The sequence below is a fragment of the Oncorhynchus clarkii genome, chromosome 13 (genome assembly GCF_045791955.1).
Source record: "Oncorhynchus clarkii lewisi isolate Uvic-CL-2024 chromosome 13, UVic_Ocla_1.0, whole genome shotgun sequence".
In the NCBI taxonomy this organism is placed as follows: domain Eukaryota; kingdom Metazoa; phylum Chordata; class Actinopteri; order Salmoniformes; family Salmonidae; genus Oncorhynchus; species Oncorhynchus clarkii.
The window spans coordinates 27,135,225-27,154,185 of NC_092159.1; the positions used below are offsets into that span (position 1 = coordinate 27,135,225).

Genomic DNA, 18,961 nt, shown 5'->3' on the forward strand with positions numbered 1-18,961 from the left:
CAAAATATTTTAATAAATATTACTTTCCAAAACAAAACAAAGACTTGCCAGGAACAACCTCCCCCCAAAAATACTTTAATTCTTAAGTACTTAACACACTAAAGTGAAATGTACACATACTTTCTTATATCATGATTTTCAGGGCAAACAAAAAATAAATAAAAATGTTTACAGCCTTGTGGTCTCCGTCCAATCCAGAAAGGCTATGTGTCACATGACAGTTCTACAGTGTTCTTATTGGATCTCCTCGCTTCAAGTATCTCAATGGTCGAGTTAGTTTTGCATGGCCCAGTGACCCGAATTTGCTCATTGAAGACCATTCCATTGGTCCTTAAGTGAAATCTCCACCCACCTGGGGCATCGGGTCATGCAAAACGAATTCCACCATTTATTAGAGTTCATTACCATATATGCAAAGTAATCACATACACCGAAAGTTATTTTTTTTTACAAAGGATCTAAGGAAATGTTTTCCTGTTCTTGACACTTGTTATGCTGTACATTCAAACATCAGGCTACAAAAAAAAATAAAAAAATCCCTTAAAAGTATTTAATTGGCAAGCAATGTGTCTGCCACATTGCGTTGTTTCAAATGACCCTCCATGTTATTTTATCCTTTCCCCTGCCATTCCATTTCCATTTAAGTACTTACAAAATAGTCCTGGCAAATATACCATAGAAATGGTTTCAAACAGACATTGTACAAAAACATTTTTTTTTTTTTTTGTGTGGACAAAAATGGCCATCTAATTGTTCAAAAATAAACTATTCTTTCAAGAACACTTTTGGCATTTATGAAACAAAGTGAGGTTCAAAAGTATTTGGACAGTGAAACATTGTTGTTTTGGTTTTGTACTCCAGCACTTTAGATTTGAAATTATACAATGACTGAGGTTAAATTGCTGACTGTCAGCTTTAATTTGAGGGTATTTTAATTGATTCATGTGGATGCTACCATGATTACAGAAAAACATGAATAATTATGTGTGAGAAAGTTGAGGCATATCTCACACCCTCCACAAAATATGCTTTGCTCACGTTATTGGTAAGGGTGAGAAGTTAGCATGTTCTTGGTATAATCTGTGTGCTTCCAACATTCTCACTCATCATTCACAATTATATGTAATCATGGTAGCATCCACATTAATGTAGAAGTGTTCAGAAATATTCTATTCATATTTACAATAAGTGACTCAAATGACATTAATATTTAGTTAATTTAGCAGACGCTCTTAATCAGAGCGAGTGCATACATTTTGTACTGGTTCATACTGCCCCCCCCCCCCGTGGGAATCAAAACCACAACCCTGGCGTTGCAAGCGCCATACACATGGGACATTATTTACCATTCAATTCTATTGGGCAGAAAATAATCTGAAACAACAAACAGAAACTGCATCCAACAAGTTTGTAGAGTCACAAGCTTGATGTAGTCATTGCGTGCCAGGAATATGGGACTAAATACTAAACTTAAACACACATCAGTGAATTTGTCCAAATGCTTTTGGTTCCTTGAGGGGTAGATGGGTAGACCATGTAGAAAAAGTTCATTTAAAAAAAAAAAAAAAGGTTCACACGATATGGATGAAAATACCCTCAAAGTAAAGTTGACCGTCTGCACTTTAACCTCAGTCATTGTATAATTTCAAATCCTAATTACTGTAGTACAGAGCCAAAACAACAAAAAAAATGGTCAATGTCTGTATATATTGAAACAATATTTTCAAAAATAAGGAAGTTGTAAGCTTACAAAGCTGTCAAACCTTCAAATCTAAACAATGCATATAAATAAAAGGAATGATATTAAGGCTCTTGATTATTAAGTTAATAAATCAAATATACACAATGATTAATAAAAAAAATATTTACAGATCTATACATCATTCTACATTGACACAAATTCTTCATATCGGCAGCAACTGCTGACAGACTCAACCTGCCCCAAACAAAAATAAATAATCATGTTTTGATAGTTGCTGTGGTATGGTGCTGCGGAAGCGCGTACAAATACAAAACCAGTTAGAGGCTAAACCCACATTAATATTAAATTGTACACTTCGTATGACTACCGGGTAAAAGCCTGTAAAAAGCCTTCGACAGCAGCTTACCGAACAACGTAGAGATGTTCTTACACGTACATCGAAATGTCCATTTACAGAAGTGCCGCCTCGAAGTTAACTGGTTTTTCAAAAAAAACGCAAACGCAGCACCCGGAAATCCAGCCAAACCACAGCCAACCGTTATTGCCAGTGTGAGCCAGCTTGTCGAAACATAAATTAAACACATGGAAATTTGTCTTCTTTGTGAAGGGTAAATCACAACTTTTTGATTCAAAAATATGACAACAGCATCAACAACTTTGGAGCGCCCCTCAGCTGACCTTCCAACGATGAGAAACCAGTTGAAGTGGTCGGGCCAAGGTCGCCAAGCTGTGCGCTATACAATGAATTCCATTCGGTTTAAGCTCTGCGCCGACTCCAAGTCTCTGTTGTCCTGTTTGTTAATCCAGTTGGGGTGTTTGCCGGCCGTGCGGAGCGGCTGTGGGCTCCGCTCCTCCCGGTCCACTAACGTATATGGCGTATGCCTTGGGAACCTAGCCTTCTGAAACCTCTTCTCAGACTCCTCGTCATCCGAATGGTGGCTACCCACGTCAGAGTTGTTTGTTCTAATTTTGGCATTGATAAGAGAGTTCTTGTCCTCATAGTGATAGTGGTGGTGGTTGGGGTGTTCTTTAACTGGGGGTAGGCCATTGGTCAGACCGTGTTTATCGATGGGATTCTTGATCTGGTTGAGCTGCTCGCGCACGTTGTTGACTGCGTTGTTGGTGTCTTCGGCTGTCGTCGCTGGGGACGACGACTGGGTGTTGACACCCGTGTGGGTGCTGGGCTTTCGGCGCCGCTTGAGGCACCAGATAAAAGCAGAGACCACAGCCAGGAGCCAGATGACGATGACTACGGACACCAGCAGGGGGACCAGGTAGTCTGCTGGAAGGAGAAAGGGAGGGAAGGCGTTAGTTATCGAAGACTAGAACAAAGGAGGGAGACTCCGATATCGAGAACTATAGTTTAAGCAGGAAGTTGACAGCAGCAGAAATATGATCTACTCCCTCTTCCAATTAAAACATTTGAACTGCAAAATACTTCAACCAGGATTTCTGGAAAACATGAGAAATGCTCAGGAATTTTTCAAACCTAGGTACATAAAACCATCCCACTACTAGTGAAGGTCCTTGCAGAAAAAAAAATGGCTGCCTGTGCGCTCACCATTGGGGTTGTGGCTCTGCCTCCTCTGGACGCGGACCTCGATGACGGCTGTGGTGATAGTGCTGTTGCCGTTTCGCTTGCTGACCAGGTCTATGAACTTGTCCGTGATTTCCTTGATAGGGGCCTTGCCTCTTCTGGGGTCCTCCGTCGACTAAAAAAAAAAAAAGAACTAATAGAGTTAAGTCTTCGTACAAGAAACTTGTAACTTTCATATATCGCATTTGAAAGAATATTGCGTATATTGTGAGAAACAGGACAAATGAATCCTTATGCGAATGTAGTTATTCTTAGGATAAGACTGACTGCTAAATGACTAATGTATGTTTCAAAATGGTCATTTGCTTATTCTTGACAATCATTGAATTGAGGGCTACATTTTTGCCAAGCGGTACTTACGATGGCTACATGGATCTCGTTGTTGGCTGTGGCCGATGGCTCGCATGTCATGGACACCGAGTACTCTGACGAGAGGTTCCTCACCACATACAGACTCCTTAGCTCGCTGCAGATGTTCTCAACAGTCAAGCCCTGCCACACACACAGAGGTCAAAAGGTTAAATGAATAAGTTCACAAGTATTAAAGTATCGGCATCACAGTTAATCAAAAACTGCAAACTGCTCCTAGTCTTACAAAGGAATATGAAATGCTGCCAAACTGGATGTGACAATGGTTTTGCCATTGGTTAAATTGACTTCCTAGTTTAAGTTTGAACAAATGGTTTTTATGATGTGGCTTGCACCAACTCACCTGTGGCATGGTGTCCTTGTTGAAGGTGAAGGTGACATTGGCACAGTTGCTCTCGGGGTGGCACTTTGCGTGGGGCTTGGGACTGTGGGAGGCCGACCAGCACTCGCCCTGGCTGGGGCATGGTTTGACAAAACAGCACTCGTCCCGAACGGGCACACACATCTGACCGACCGGGCACTCGCCACCACTGTGGCTTTTACTGTGGACCCGGCAGGATTTGGGACCGCACCAGATCTGGAGGGGGACAGGAATGTGGTCAGTGGTGGTGATAATTTGTGGTCATTCAATGCATAGCTAGCTCACATCCCTATGGTGATTGAATACAGTACAAACAAAACAAAAAAAACCAGCTTGTCGTAAAACCTGTGGTTTCGTACCATTGTACAGGTGACCTTCCCATTGTGGCACTGGCAGGTGTTGCAATCGTCGTCCCATTTGGTCCCGTCCACGGCCACCAGACCACTGACAACACAGGGTCTCCCAGCAACTGCAAAGCAGGAGGTGGCGATTTTAGTCTCATCAAGATAGAACCTTAACATTTGCTATAGATGCCCAAAATCCTAGATGTACTGTGCTCTCTACTTCCGGCGCCAACAGAGATGGCCGCCTCGCTTCGCGTTCCTAGGAAACTACGCAGTTTTTTGTTATTTCTTACATTAGTACCCCAGGTCATCTTAGGTTTCATTACATACAGTCGAGAAGAACTACTGAATATAAGATCAGCGTCAACTCACCATCAGTACGACCAAGAATATGTTTTTCGCGACGCGGATCCTGTGTTCTGCCTTACAAACAGGACAACGGAGTGGATCCCATGCAGCGACCCAAAAAAACGACTCCGAAAAAGAGGGAAACGAGGCGGTCTTCTGGTCAGACTCCGGAGACGGGCACACCGTGCACCACTCCCTAGCATTCTTCTTGCCAATGTCCAGTCTCTTGACAACAAGGTTGATGAAATCCGAGCAAGGGTAGTTTTCCAGAGGGACATCAGAGACTGTAACGTTCTTTTCTTCACTCACTGGAGAGACGCTATCCGAGGCGGTGCAGCCAACGGGTTTCTCCACGCATCGCGCCGACAGAAACAAACATCTTTCTGGTAAGAAGAGGGGCGGGGGCGTATGCCTTATGGCTAACGTGACATGGTGTGATGAAAGAAACATACAGGAACTCAAATCCTTCTGTTCACCTGATTTAGAATTCCTCACAATCAAATGTAGACCCCATTATCTACCAAGAGAATTCTCTTCGATTATAATCACAGCCGTATACATCCCCCCCCCAAGCAGACACGTCGATGGCTCTGAACAAACTTTATTTAACTCTTTGCAAACTGGAAACCATTTATCCGGAGGCTGCATTCATTGTAGCTGGGGATTTTAACAAGGCTAATCTGAAAACAAGACTCCCTAAATTTTATCAGCATATCGATTGCGCAACCAGGGGTGGAAAGACCTTGGATCATTGTTACTCTAACTTCCGCGACGCATATAAGGCCCTGCCCCGCCCCCCTTTCGGAAAAGCTGACCACGACTCCATTTTGTTGATCCCTGCCTACAGACAGAAACTAAAACAAGAGGCTCCCACGCTGAGGTCTGTCCAACGCTGGTCCGACCAAGCTGACTCCACACTCCAAGACTGCTTCCATCACGTGGACTGGGATATGTTTCGTATTGCGTCAGATAACAATATTGACGAATACGCTGATTCGGGGTGCGAGTTCATTAGAACGTGCGTTGAAGATGTCGTTCCCATAGCAACAATTAAAACATTCCCTAACCAGAAACCGTGGATTGATGGCAGCATTCGCGTGAAACTGAAAGCACGAACCACTGCTTTTAATCAGGGCAAGGTGTCTGGTAACATGACCGAATACAAACAGTGCAGCTATTCCCTCCGCAAGGCTATCACAGAGACAAAGTAGAATCTCAATTCAACGGCTCAGACACAAGAGGCATGTGGCAGGGTCTACAGTCAATCACGGACTACAGGAAGAAATCCAGCCCAGTCACGGACCAGGATGTCTTGCTCCCAGGCAGACTAAATAACTTTTTTGCCCGCTTTGAGGACAATACAGTGCCACTGACACGGCCTGCAACGAAAACATGCGGTCTCTCCTTCACTGCAGCCGAGGTGAGTAAGACATTTAAACGTGTTAACCCTCGCAAGGCTGCAGGCCCAGACGGCATCCCCAGCCGCGCCCTCAGAGCATGCGCAGACCAGCTGGCCGGTGTGTTTACGGACATATTCAATCAATCCCTATACCAGTCTGCTGTTCCCACATGCTTCAAGAGGGCCACCATGGTTCCTGTTCCCAAGAAAGCTAAGGTAACTGAGCTAAACGACTACCGCCCCGTAGCACTCACTTCCGTCATCATGAAGTGCTTTGAGAGACTAGTCAAGGACCATATCACCTCCACCCTATCTGACACCCTAGACCCACTCCAATTTGCTTACCGCCCAAATAGGTCCACAGACGATGCAATCTCAACCACACTGCACACACACTGCCCTAACCCATCTGGACAAGAGGAATACCTATGTGAGAATGCTGTTCATTGACTACAGCTCGGCATTCAACACCATAGTACCCTCCAAGCTCGTCATCAAGCTCGAGACCCTGGTCCCGCCCTGTGCAACTGGGTACTGGACTTCCTGACGGGCCGCCCCCAGGTGGTGAGGGTAGGCAACAACATCTCCTCCCCGCTGATCCTCAACACTGGGGCCCCACAAGGGTGCGTTCTGAGCCCTCTCCTGTACTCCCTGTTCACCCACGACTGCGTGGCCACGCACCACGACTGCGTGGCCACGCACGCCTCAAACTCAATCTCTCCAACTCTTGATTACCAACAACGACGAGACGGCCTACAGGGAGGAGGTGAGGGCCCTCGGAGTGTGGTGTCAGGAAAATAACCTCACACTCAACGTCAACAAAACTAAGGAGATGATTGTGGACTTCAGGAAACAGCAGAGGGAGCACCCCCCTATCCACATCGATGGAACAGTAGTGGAGAGGGTAGCAAGTTTTAAGTTCCTCGGCATACACATCACAGACAAACTGAATTGGTCCACTCATACAGACAGCATTGTGAAGAAGGCGCAGCAGTGCCTCTTCAACCTCAGGAGGCTGAAGAAATTTGGCTTGTCACCAAAAGCACTCACAAACTTCTACAGATGCACAATCGAGAGCATCCTGGCGGGCTGTATCACCGCCTGGTACGGCAACTGCTCCGCCCTCAACCGTAAGGCTCTCCAGAGGGTAGTGAGGTCTGCACAACGCATCACCGGGGGCAAACTACCTGCCCTCCAGGACACCTACACCACCCGATGTTACAGGAAGGCCATAAAGATCATCAAGGACATCAACCACCCAAGCCACTGCCTGTTCACCCCGCTATCATCCAGAAGGCGAGGTCAGTACAGGTGCATCAAAGCTGGGACCGAGAGACTGAAAAACAGCTTCTTCTCAAGGCCATCAGACTGTTAAACAGCCACCACTAACATTGAGTGGCTGCTGCCAACACACTGACTCAACTCCAGCCACTCTAATAATGGGAATTGATGGGAAATGTAAATACATCACTAGCCACTTTAAACAATGCTACCTTATATAATGTTACTTACCCTACATTATTCATCTCATATGCATACGTATATACTGTACTCTATATCATCGACTGTATCCTTATGTAATACATGTATCACTAGCCACTTTAACTATGCCACTTTGTTTACATACTCATCTCATATGTATATACTGTACTCGATACCATCTACTGTATCTTGCCTATGCTGCTCTGTACCATCACTCATTCATATATCCTTATGTACATATTCTTTATCCCCTTACACTGTGTATAAGACAGTAGTTTTGGAATTGTTAGTTAGATTACTTGTTGGTTATTACTGCATTGTCGGAACTAGAAGCACAAGCATTTCGCTACACTCGCATTAACATCTGCTAACCATGTGTATGTGACAAATACAATTTGATTTTATTTTATTCAGGTTGACTGTTTACGCCAACAGTGACTCTTGTTAAGACTTAGGTTCTTGTGATTTTAATAAAGATATTGTACCGTACACTTATACATTGTTAATCTGATGTCCTGTTTATAGTTCGGTAAACACCACCTAAAGAGCTACAGCACAAGGAACAAAAATTTAGACTAAAAGTTTCCAACTAAAATTACAGTCCATTGTCATGGCAAAATCCAACAGGGATAATTACACTGCTGCTCATGATGGAAAATGTATTTATTGAAGCCAGTATGAGCCGCCAAAGGAACACATGGAGGGATATAGGTCTTACCTTCTTGGCATCTGGGGCCGGCCCTCCCTGGTGGACACAGGCAGCGGTAGCCGTTGATCTCATCTACGCAGGTGGAGCCGAACGCACAAGGCGACGACTGGCACTCGTTGATGTCTGAGGGGACCAGATTGGCAACTGTTAGGGTACTACTCCATTTCTGTCACTTCATCAATCTATATGCATCAGTCCATCTAGCCTACTGACTAACAGACAGTGACTACAAGACAGACTTCCAAATGAAAAACGATACGTCTTGGAACCATTTTCCTTAGACTGATATTTTTCCCAGAGCCACAGACCAAACTGTGCTAATTACAAAGTAGTATAACTTCATAACAAAAAAAAAAACATTTGAAGATCAAATACTTTCAAACTCTACCCTAGTTTCATTCCTAGTTAACAGTTGGACTAACTCTGGGTGGTCAAGTTATCATTGGGAATGAGTGCAGGTGATCAACTTCTCCATCTGAGCTCTCTTTAACTGGATCAAAGGGTTAACCGCAGCGTGAACTTTTCTAGCCATCTCATAAGACTCATCCTCCATTGTGTTGTCCTACAAGCACCACCAAATCCAAAATACAAACCTGATTCAGCCCCGACTTAACTGACGTTTGACACAGCTTAAGAATAGTAAGTGGGGTGGGGGGAGAGGAACGCAAATTGTTAACACTCACTAATCCTGCAGTCTGGTCCTGCGAATCCTGCGGCACACTCACACCGGTACCAGTTATCTCCGTCCACACAGGTTCCACTGTTATAGCTGCAGGGAAAAGGATAGAGACAGAGGTCAGGGGGTCATAGCTCTTAACCAATAAGAATTTACTAAACGGGTTGGAAATGTAATTCCATGTTTTAGGAAGTATCTAAATAAGCATCACTCAAGAATTCCCCTCTGCATTAAATGATTTCACCATAAAAACAGTTTAACAGATACATTTATATTATTCTTAAAAATGGCATTGGGTCGAAGAGGAAGTGGCTCAAGGTACAATGTCTGATTGTGAAGGCTTGAGCAAACAGGGTTACGTGAGTTGTTTGTGGCTCTTTGTTGACGACGAGTGTATGTGTGTTATCAGCAACAGGACATTCCTGAGGGCAGATATGTTTACTGGGTCTAACTTGGCTTGGGATTGACTTACCAAGGGTGAGGATTGCAGTCGTTGGAATCTGTAAAATGAGAAATATAAGAAAATTGTGTTAGACACAGTAGAGGTTGACTGATTAAAAATCGGGCCAATTAATTAGGGACGATTTCAAGTTCATATAACAAAAATCGGTAATCGGCCTTTTTGGACGATTACATTGCAATCCACGAGGAGAATGGGTGGCAGGCTGACCACCTGTTACGGAAGTACAGCATCAAAAGGACCTTGTGGCTGCAAGGAGCCAAGGTAAGTTGCTCGCTAGCTTTAAACTTACCTTGGAAAAAAAGCAATCAAGCAATCAAGCTTCACATAATCACCAGTTAACCTAGTAATATCATCCATGTGTAGTTAACTAAATTGTTTTGCGGTGCCTGTTAAATCATCATCATCGAATCACAGCCTACTTCAACTTTCCCAAACAGGTGATGATGTAATGAAGGCGCTTTCATGTAAAAAGCACAATCGTTGCACTAATGTACCTAACCATAAACATCAATGCCTTTCTTAAAATCAGTACACAAGTATATTATGTTTTTACCTGTATATGTAGTTAAAATAAATTAATGTTAGCAGGCAATATTAACTAGGGAAATTGTGTCACTTCTCTTGCGTTCAGTGCAAGCAGAGTCAGGGTATATGCAGGAGTTTGGGCTTGCTGGCTCGTTGCGAACTGTGTAATGACCGTCATTAATTTGCCAGAATTTTACATAATTATAACATTGAAGGTTGTGCAATGTAACAGCAATATTTAGACTTAGGGTACCACGCATTCGATTAAAAATGGAACGGTTCCGTATTTCACTGAAAGAATAAACATTTTGTTTTCGAAATTAGAATTTCCGGTTTTGACCATATTAAATGACCAAAGGCTCGTATTTGTGTGTTTATTATATTACAACTAAGTCTAGGATTTGATAGAGTAGTCTGAGCGGTGGCAGGCAGCAGCAGGCTTGTAAGCATTCATTCAAACAGCGCTTTACTGTGTTTGCCAGTGTAACAGTATAACTTTAGACGGTCCCCTCGCCCATACCCGGGCGCGAACCAGGGACCCTCTGCACACATCGACAACAGTCACCCACGAAGCATCGTTACCCATCGCTCCACAAAAGCCGCGGCCCTTGCAGAGCAATGGGAACCACACTTCAAGGTCTCAGAGCAAGTGATTTCACCGATTGAAACGCTATTTAGCGCGCACCACCGCTAACTAGCTAGCTATTTCACATCCGTTACACCAGCAGCTCTTAGCAATGCTTGAGACAGAACTGTTTATGACTTCAAGCCTATCAACAACTCCCGAGATAAGGCTGACAATACTAAAGTGCCTATAAGAACATCCAATAGTCAAAGGTATAAGGTACAAATGGTATAGAGAGAAATTGTCATATAATAAGTATAACCTAAAACTTCTCAACTGGAAATAATGAAGACTCATGTTAAAAGAAACCACCAGCTTTCATATGTTCTCATGTTCTGAGCAAGGACCTTAAAAATGTTGGCTTTTTTACATGGCACATATTGCACTTTTACTTTCTTCTCCAACACTGTTTTTGCATTATTTAAACCAAATTGAACATGTTTCATTATTTATGTATTATATTAAATTCAAATAAGTGTTCATTGTTCATTCAGTATTGTTGCAGTTGTAATTGTCATTATTACAAATATATAAACTGCTCAAAAAAATAAAGGGAACACTTAAACAACACAATGTAACTCCAAGTCAATCACACTTCTGTGAAATCAAACTGTCCACTTAGGAAGCAACACTGATTGACAATAAATGTCACATGCTGTTGTGCAAATGGAATAAACAACAGGTGGAAATTATAGGCAATTAGCAAGACACCCCCAATAAAGGAGTGGTTCTGCAGGTGATAACCACAGACCACTTCTCAGTTCCTATGCTTCCTGGCTGATGTTTTGGTCACTTTTTAATGCTGCCGGTGCTTTCACTCTAGTGGTAGCATGAGACGGAGTCTACAACCCACACAAGTGGCTCAGGTAGTGCAGCTCATCCAGGATGAGACATCAATGCGAGCTGTGGCAAGAAGGTTTGCTGTGTCTGTCAGCGTAGTGTCCAGAGCATGGAGGCACTACCAGGAGACAGGCCAGTACATCAGGAGACGTGGAGGAGGCCAACAACCCAGCAGCAGGACCGCTACCCCCGCCTTTGTGCAAGGAGGAGCAGGAGGAACACTGCCAAGATCCCTGCAAAATGACCTCCAGCAGGACACAAATGTGCATGTGTCTGCTCAAACGGTCAGAAACAGACTCCATGAGGGTGGTATGAGGGCCCGACGTCCACAGGTGGGGGTTGTGCTTATAGCCCAACACCGTGCAGAACGTTTGGCATTTGTCAGAGAACACCAAGATTGGCAAATTCGCCACTGGCGCCCTGTGTTCTTCACAGATGAAAGCAGGTTCACACTGAGCACATGTGACAGACGTGACAGTCTGGAGACGCCGTGGAGAACATTCTGCTGCCTGCAACATCCTCCAGCATGACCGGTTTGGCAGTGGGTCAGTCATGGTGTGGGGTGACATTTCCTCCATGTGCTCGCCAGAGGTAGCCTGACTGCCATTAGGTACCGAGATGAGATCCTCAGACCCCTTGTGAGACCATATGCTGGTGCGGTTGGCCCTGGGTTCCTCCTAATGCAAGACAATGCTAGACCGCATGTGGCTGGAGTGTGTCAGCAGTTCCTGCAAGAGGAAGGCATTGATGCTATGGACTGGCCCGCCCGTTCCCCAGACCTGAATCCAATTGAGCACATCTGGGACATCATGTCTCGCTGACTTATGCACCACAGACTGTCCAGGAGTTGGCGGATGCTTTAGTCCAGGTCTGGGAGGATATCCCTCAGGAGACCATCCGCCACCTCATCAGGAGCATGCCCAGGCGTTGTAGGGAGGTCATACAGGCACGTGGAGGCCACACACACACACACTACTGAGCCTCATTTTGACTTGTTTAAAGGACATTACATCAAAGTTGGATCAGCCTGTAGTGTGGTTTTCCACTTTAATTTTGAGTGTGACTCCAAATCCAGACCTCCATGGGTTGATAAATTTGATTTCCATTGATAATTTGTGTGATTTTGTTGTCAGCACATTCAACTATGTAAAGAAAAAAGTATTTCATAAGAATATTTCATTCATTCAGATCTAGGATATGTTATTTTAGTGTTCCCTTTATTTTTTTGAGCAGTAATATATATATAACACTGGGCGTGCAAAATTATTCAGCCCCCTTAAGTTAATACTTTGTAGCGCCACCTTTTGCTGTGATTACAGCTGTAAGTCGCTTGGGGTATGTCTCTATCAGTTTTGCACATCGAGAGACTGAATTTTTTTTCCCATTCCTCCTTGCAAAACAGCTCGAGCTCAGTGAGGTTGGATGGAGAGCATTTGTGAACAGCAGTTCAGGTCTTTCCACAGATTCTCGATTCGATTCAGGTCTGGACTTTGACTTGGCCATTCTAACACCTGGATATGTTTATTTTTGAACCATTCCATTGTAGATTTTGCTTTATGTTTTCGATCATTGTCTTGTTGGAAGACAAATCTCCGTCCCAGTCTCAGGTCTTTTGGAGGCTCCATCAGGTTCTTCCAGAATGGTCCTGTATTTGGCTCCATCCATCTTCCCATCAATTTTAACCATCTTCCCTGTCCCTGCTGAAGAAAAGCAGGCCCAAACCATGATGCTGCCACCACCATGTTTGACAGTGGGGATGGTGTGTTCAGCTGTGTTGCTTTTACGCCAAACATAACGTTTTGCATTGTTGCCAAAAAGTTCAATTTTGGTTTCATCTGACCAGAGCACCTTCTTCCACATGTTTGGTGTGTCTCCCAGGTGGCTTGTGGCAAACTTTAAACGACACTTTTTATGGATATCTTTAAGAAATGTCTTTCTTCTTGCCACTCTTCCATAAAGGCCAGATTTGTGCAATATACGACTGATTGTTGTCCTATGGACAGAGTCTCCCACCTCAGCTGTAGATCTCTGCAGTTCATCCAGAGTGATCATGGGCCTCTAGGCTGCATCTCTGATCAGTCTTCTCCTTGTATGAGCTGAAAGTTGAGGGACGGCCAGGTCTTGGTAGATTGCAGTGGTCTGATACTCCTTCCATTTCAATATTATCGTTTGCACAGTGCTCCTTGGGATGTTTAAAGCTTGGGAAATCTTTTTGTATCCAAATCCGGCTTTAAACTTCTTCACAACAATATCTCGGACCTGCCTGGTGTGTTCCTTGTTCTTCATGATGCTCTCTGCGCTTTTAACGGACCTCTGAGACTATCACAGTGCAGGTGCATTTATACAGAGACTTGATTACACACAGGTGGATTGTATTTATCATCACTAGTCATTTAGGTCAACATTGGATCATTCAGAGATCCTCACTGAACTTCTGGAGAGAGTTTGCTGCACTGAAAGTAAAGGGGCTGAATAATTTTGCACGCCCAGTTTTTCAGTTTTTGATTTGTTAAAAAAGTTTGAAATATCCAATAAATGTCATTCCACTTCATGATTGTGTCCCACTTGTTGTTGATTCTTCACAAAAAAATACAGTTTTATATCTTTATGTTTGAAGCCTGAAATGTGGCAAAAGGTCGCAAAGTTCAAGGGGGCCGAATACTTTCGCAAGGCACTGTATATAATTTAAAAAATAAAAATTGTCCGATTAACCAACAGTCTTTTTTTAGTCCTCCAATAATCAGTATCGAAAAATGATAATCGCTCGACCTTTTGAATATTAACTCAAGATGAGTGTGTGGCTAGCTGAGGCCACATACCATTAATCTAAGAAATAAAAAAAAGTACATAAAACGTTTCCTATTGTTAAGATTTAGCTAGATACATTCTTTACATAGTGGACGAAGGCCAGACTGTACTCATCTACTATGGCAGATTAAAATGTAGTGCAACTGAATATTACACTATCAAGTTGTTATGAACAACTAATAGTGCAAAAAAAACTACAATTCTCTACTAAAAATGTATTATCTACCGCAGTCACTGGGACAAGGGAGGACACACTCTGGGATCACTCACTTTGGTTGCAGGTCAGGCCCTCCCAGCCCTCTTTGCAGACACAGGTGAAAGAGTCTCCACTGACCACACAGGTGCCTCCGTTCTCACAAGGGCTAGGCAGACAGCTGCTGTTCTTAGCTGGAGAAGCAAACACAACCTTTAGCCAACATGCTAGCGAGCTGGAAAATGCTACAGAGCTAGCTGCAATAATTTAGCACTGCTGGCTATGCTACATACCTATATTACAGGTGGAACCCTCCCATCCGGCGGCACACATGCATTTGAAGGTGTCCCCTTCATCGTAGCACGTTCCGCCATTGTTGCATGTCGCCTCGTCACACTGGCTCTCCCCTGGAAGCAAAAAAAGACTACATGTTAGCAACTGTTCATAGTCAATGTCAGGAAACCATTAGGCCCTAACACATACAGGTTTAATTTATGCACAAACACACCCTTTCGAACACGTACAAGCATGCACACATGCTTACATCACAACACACGGCCGTCCCAGGGCGAAAAAATAAAATTAAAAAAAAGTGCGATACTGTAGTAAAGGGGGGCTTACTTGAGTGACATGTCTTGCCCTTCCATCCGTTCTTACACTCACAGTAGAAGTCGTTCACCAGGTCCCGGCACGTGCCGCGGTTACGACAGGGGTTGGTGTTGCAGTCGTCAATGTCTGAGGAGGCAAGACAGAGACAAACATGAAATGCCAAAACTAAAAAAAACTGCCTGTTCGGCTTTCACGGATAAAGAAAAACATGCAGAGATTTTTCTGCCATTTTAATCCTTGCCGGGCTGCCTAAACGCAGTTTTTTTTCAGGTCGCATAAGTCAAATTTTCAGAATGGAAAAACACTAAGTGTAAAATTCAATGACAACATCTGGTTTTCAATTATGTATAAAAGATAAATGGACCTATATATTTTTTTCATAACGTTATCTTTGTTAGTTCTCAAATCACCAAAATAAAAGCTAGACAGTCAGGGAGAATAAAACATTATTTTGGGAATTAACTCAGCAGTATTTCTTTTGTTATTATGTTTGAGCAAAAGAGCACCACATGATCCATGGCAAAAATGCATAGAATTGCAGGAAACTAGCTTTAAAACTGAAACATTTTCTCTCAACTGTATGGCAAAAATGTTATAATTCCAAGAAATTAGCTTTAAAACTGCAAACAAAAGAATCTCAGCTCCATGGAAAAATGTGTAGAATTGCAGAAAATTGGCTTAAATTCTAAAATGCCTCTACAATTTTCTCTAAAATGTAGCTGCGCCGACAGCTGACATCGCTCATTGCCACCCCCAACACCTAATCCTTTTTTTTTTTTAAACAGAAAAGTTACAACATGGGCCTAATGATCATCCCTATCCCCAGTCACTTGAAGGCTTGAAACAAGCGGAATTATTTGGTAGCACTGTGTGTTGCCTATGCATTAGGAATGCAATATGGAAGTGTTATGTTTAGCCTACCAGACGTTATAATGCGGATAACAAGTCTTCAATATTAAGAAGCAAGACAGATGAAGTCAATGCACTCTTCCACCTGCATGTAATGCATAAGCACATGTATAGATTTGTGTACCACTGTATGAATACCTTTGTAATAATACAAACAAAAAGAACCATGAGCTTTTACGAACACTTGTACCACGTTGTGGGGTGATTGTAGGCAACTTGTATATAACTTCAATAACGATGTATTATCCACCGGTGGGTCGAAGAAAGTGAAATCCATTAATTCATATAAACAAATACGACTACATAACAGTGCGGCGAGAGGAAAATTAAACTTACTGTTGTCGCAGTTGGGTCCCTCCCAACCCTCGGCACAGATGCACTGGTACAGGCTGACTTTGTCAATACACGTTCCCCCGTTCTGACACGGGCCGCTTTCACAGTCATTTATATCTGAGAGCGTGTGAAAGAAAGGGGGGAAACATGAGCAAAAGACTGAGGAATATGCACAATAATCAAGCCACGCCATCAAGGCGTGCACCATGAAATCCCTTCAAGGACTTATTTACCATTTCCATTTTTTTAATACAGTTTCTTAGAACACATGAACGATTCACATTGTTTCCACATTACACATCCAACGGAGGCCTTGCCGTTTCCCTAGTGCTCCATTTATTTTAGCCGTCGTCTCCGGTCAAGTAACCTCCCACCAAAAACCCCCATTCCCAAAACTCCCTCTTCTGTCACCCAAAACCACAACAGAGAGCTTGGTGTTGGGTGTGTGAGTGCGTGGGAGAGACAAGGCCAGGCAAGAACAGGCAGACTTCCTGGCTTAAGAAAATGAGAGTTAGGGGTGGGGAGGCATGGAACCCCCCCCCCCCCTCATTTAACAACTTCCCCACCCCTTGACAGGCTAGCGAAGGCTGGACAGGGTCATTAATCAAGGACTGCGTCTGAGAGACAGAATAGGCCTCGCCTGGGGCCTCCAGTCCTCCATTAGAGCTGATAACCCAGTGACTGGCAGGGCCAAGTCTAGCCCGCCTGACCTCTCTGGGCTAGGGAGCTGGCAGCTAAAATGGCCATCCATCAAACAGGGAGCTAATAATTATCGGGGGGGTCACCACTCTCCCCTGAAAGAAGTGTTGGTGAGAACAAAGTCACCAGGTTTGGGGGGAGCGAGAGCACGCTTTGAACCCAAGGATGCGTGTGTATTGACAGAGAGAGAGAGATCTTGTCAAGCGCCAGGAACAATCGTTATAACGGGGAGGGAGATTCTTGTGGTGTACTTGTGGTCGGAACGAAGCAGGGTTTTTAAAGAAGATCCGCTTCTCAAGAAGGGCCCATCCTGTCCTCTACCACATCTGCAATACCATTCTCCATCCATGCTCTGCCCTAGCCACCTCATAATTCTGCCACATTTTCTCTTCTATCCATGCCTCCATCACACCCCGACATTGATCCCTTAATTCACACATTAGCCATCCACCATCTAGCCAAGGCTCTATCCATCCACCACCCTAGCCATCCTCCAGTCAGCCATTCATCCACCGTTTTTCACCCATTGGAACTGGGGGAATCACTTACTCTCATGGCAGTATGTCCCAGTGAAGCCCTCCTGGCACTCGCAGCTGAACTGGCCCCCAGCCTGGCTCCGGCAGCGCCCGTGGGGCCCGCACACATTGGACGAAATCAGACGCATGCCCCCAGGGGTGCTGTTGGATGCCACGGCAACCGTGCAGCTGTCAATCACTGAGGGAGAGAGGGTGAGGTCAGGACAGTGTGCATATATGGCAATCACAAATGTTGATATGTATTGCACAGAGCTGACATTGCCACACATCGTATAAACATTCACAAGCACTTTGGGTGCTAAAGCTTCTAATAAATAAATATTCAACACATGCCAAAGTCCTCCTAACTTCTTCAATCTGTGGTGTGTGTTTTGATAAAAGTAGTCCAACTAAATACAAGCGTATAAACCCTTATCAGACTGTCGTAATTACTCAAAAAAATGTGCGCGAGCACACACACAGAGAGAGAGAGAAGATGGGGGTCTATTGTGTTTTTAGCAGGAAGAACACACACAGAGCACTTCAGTTTGCCAGATTTTTCTGGGGCGTTTTGGAGACAAACACAGTCTAGAAGGGAGGAGAGGAAAAATTTAAGAAGCAGAGGCAATTTGTCAGAAGGAGAAATGGGCGGAGGGTTCTTAAAAGGGAGTGTCCTGTCAAAAACGTAGTCTGGCAGCAGTAGCGGCTCGAAAACATGAAACCAAATCTTAACTCTTCCCATGGTAACGAGGCCCTGGGGGACCGGCGGAGAACGGGTTTGTGCCGCGCGGGCTTGCTCACCTTAGGTCTTCACACACTGGTGTGACACACACCCAGCACAATGGCCTCAAGTTAGCGGATTAGATTACAGGCTCTGCTGGTTAAAAAGCCCCCCTCTCAGATTTACAGTAAAAAAGCAAAGGGAGATGAGTGACCTAAATTTGTTTGGGTTAGCCTTCATTAGTATTAGCCAAGCTAGACAAAACTGGCTAGGCTAACACTGAAAACCAACAGACTTTTACAGCAATGTAAAAACTGCACAAGGCTGATCCAAAAAAGCAAATAGGAACCTTTGCAGGGTGTGGTACGACAGTGGTCCTTCAAATGGGAACAGTTCTTGCCCTCATAGTCTTCGGGACATTTGCAGAAGTAGTCAGTAGCCAGGTTGAAACACTGGGCCCCGTTTTGACATGGGTTCGGCATGCAGTAGTCGATATCCAGCTGAGAAGGCGAGAACAAAAACAGAGAATGGTTTAGACATAAGCCATGTAAAGTAAGACGTGCCATTTGACCTTTTCCATAATAACCCATTGTAGACTTCACCACAGAAACCTGCTAAAGACCCATAAACAAACGCTTAGCGGTGGGGAGTTGGAGGAGACGGGAAAAGAGAAGACAGACTTAGCCCAGACGGAAGGTTCACAAGTGTTAACAAGCGCGACAAAGCTCCGGTTT

At 44.0% G+C, this 18,961-nt stretch overlaps 1 protein-coding gene across 2 annotated transcripts in view; it reads right to left on the reverse strand.

Moving 5' to 3' along the window:
• Positions 1-711: 711 nt before the first annotated feature.
• The window catches only part of LOC139424733 (protein jagged-1b-like), a 37,740-nt gene continuing 19,490 nt past the window's right edge, over positions 712-18,961 (reverse strand). Inside the window, exons 13-26 of one of the 2 annotated variants that reach the window (XM_071176842.1) lie at positions 18,577-18,727; positions 17,541-17,705; positions 16,296-16,409; positions 15,063-15,176; positions 14,735-14,848; positions 14,519-14,635; positions 9,460-9,487; positions 8,995-9,080; positions 8,321-8,434; positions 4,389-4,498; positions 4,012-4,245; positions 3,660-3,791; positions 3,264-3,414; positions 712-2,981 (exon numbers count right to left, since the gene is read on the reverse strand). In XM_071176842.1, the coding sequence (XP_071032943.1) occupies positions 2,437-2,981; positions 3,264-3,414; positions 3,660-3,791; positions 4,012-4,245; positions 4,389-4,498; positions 8,321-8,434; positions 8,995-9,080; positions 9,460-9,487; positions 14,519-14,635; positions 14,735-14,848; positions 15,063-15,176; positions 16,296-16,409; positions 17,541-17,705; positions 18,577-18,727 (2,175 nt within the window). In that variant the 3' untranslated portion in view covers positions 712-2,436. Of the gene's footprint in view, positions 2,985-3,263; positions 3,415-3,659; positions 3,792-4,011; positions 4,246-4,388; positions 4,499-8,320; positions 8,435-8,994; positions 9,081-9,459; positions 9,488-14,518; positions 14,636-14,734; positions 14,849-15,062; positions 15,177-16,295; positions 16,410-17,540; positions 17,706-18,576; positions 18,728-18,961 lie in introns of both variants that reach the window. The other variant, XM_071176841.1, reaches the window with a different exon arrangement.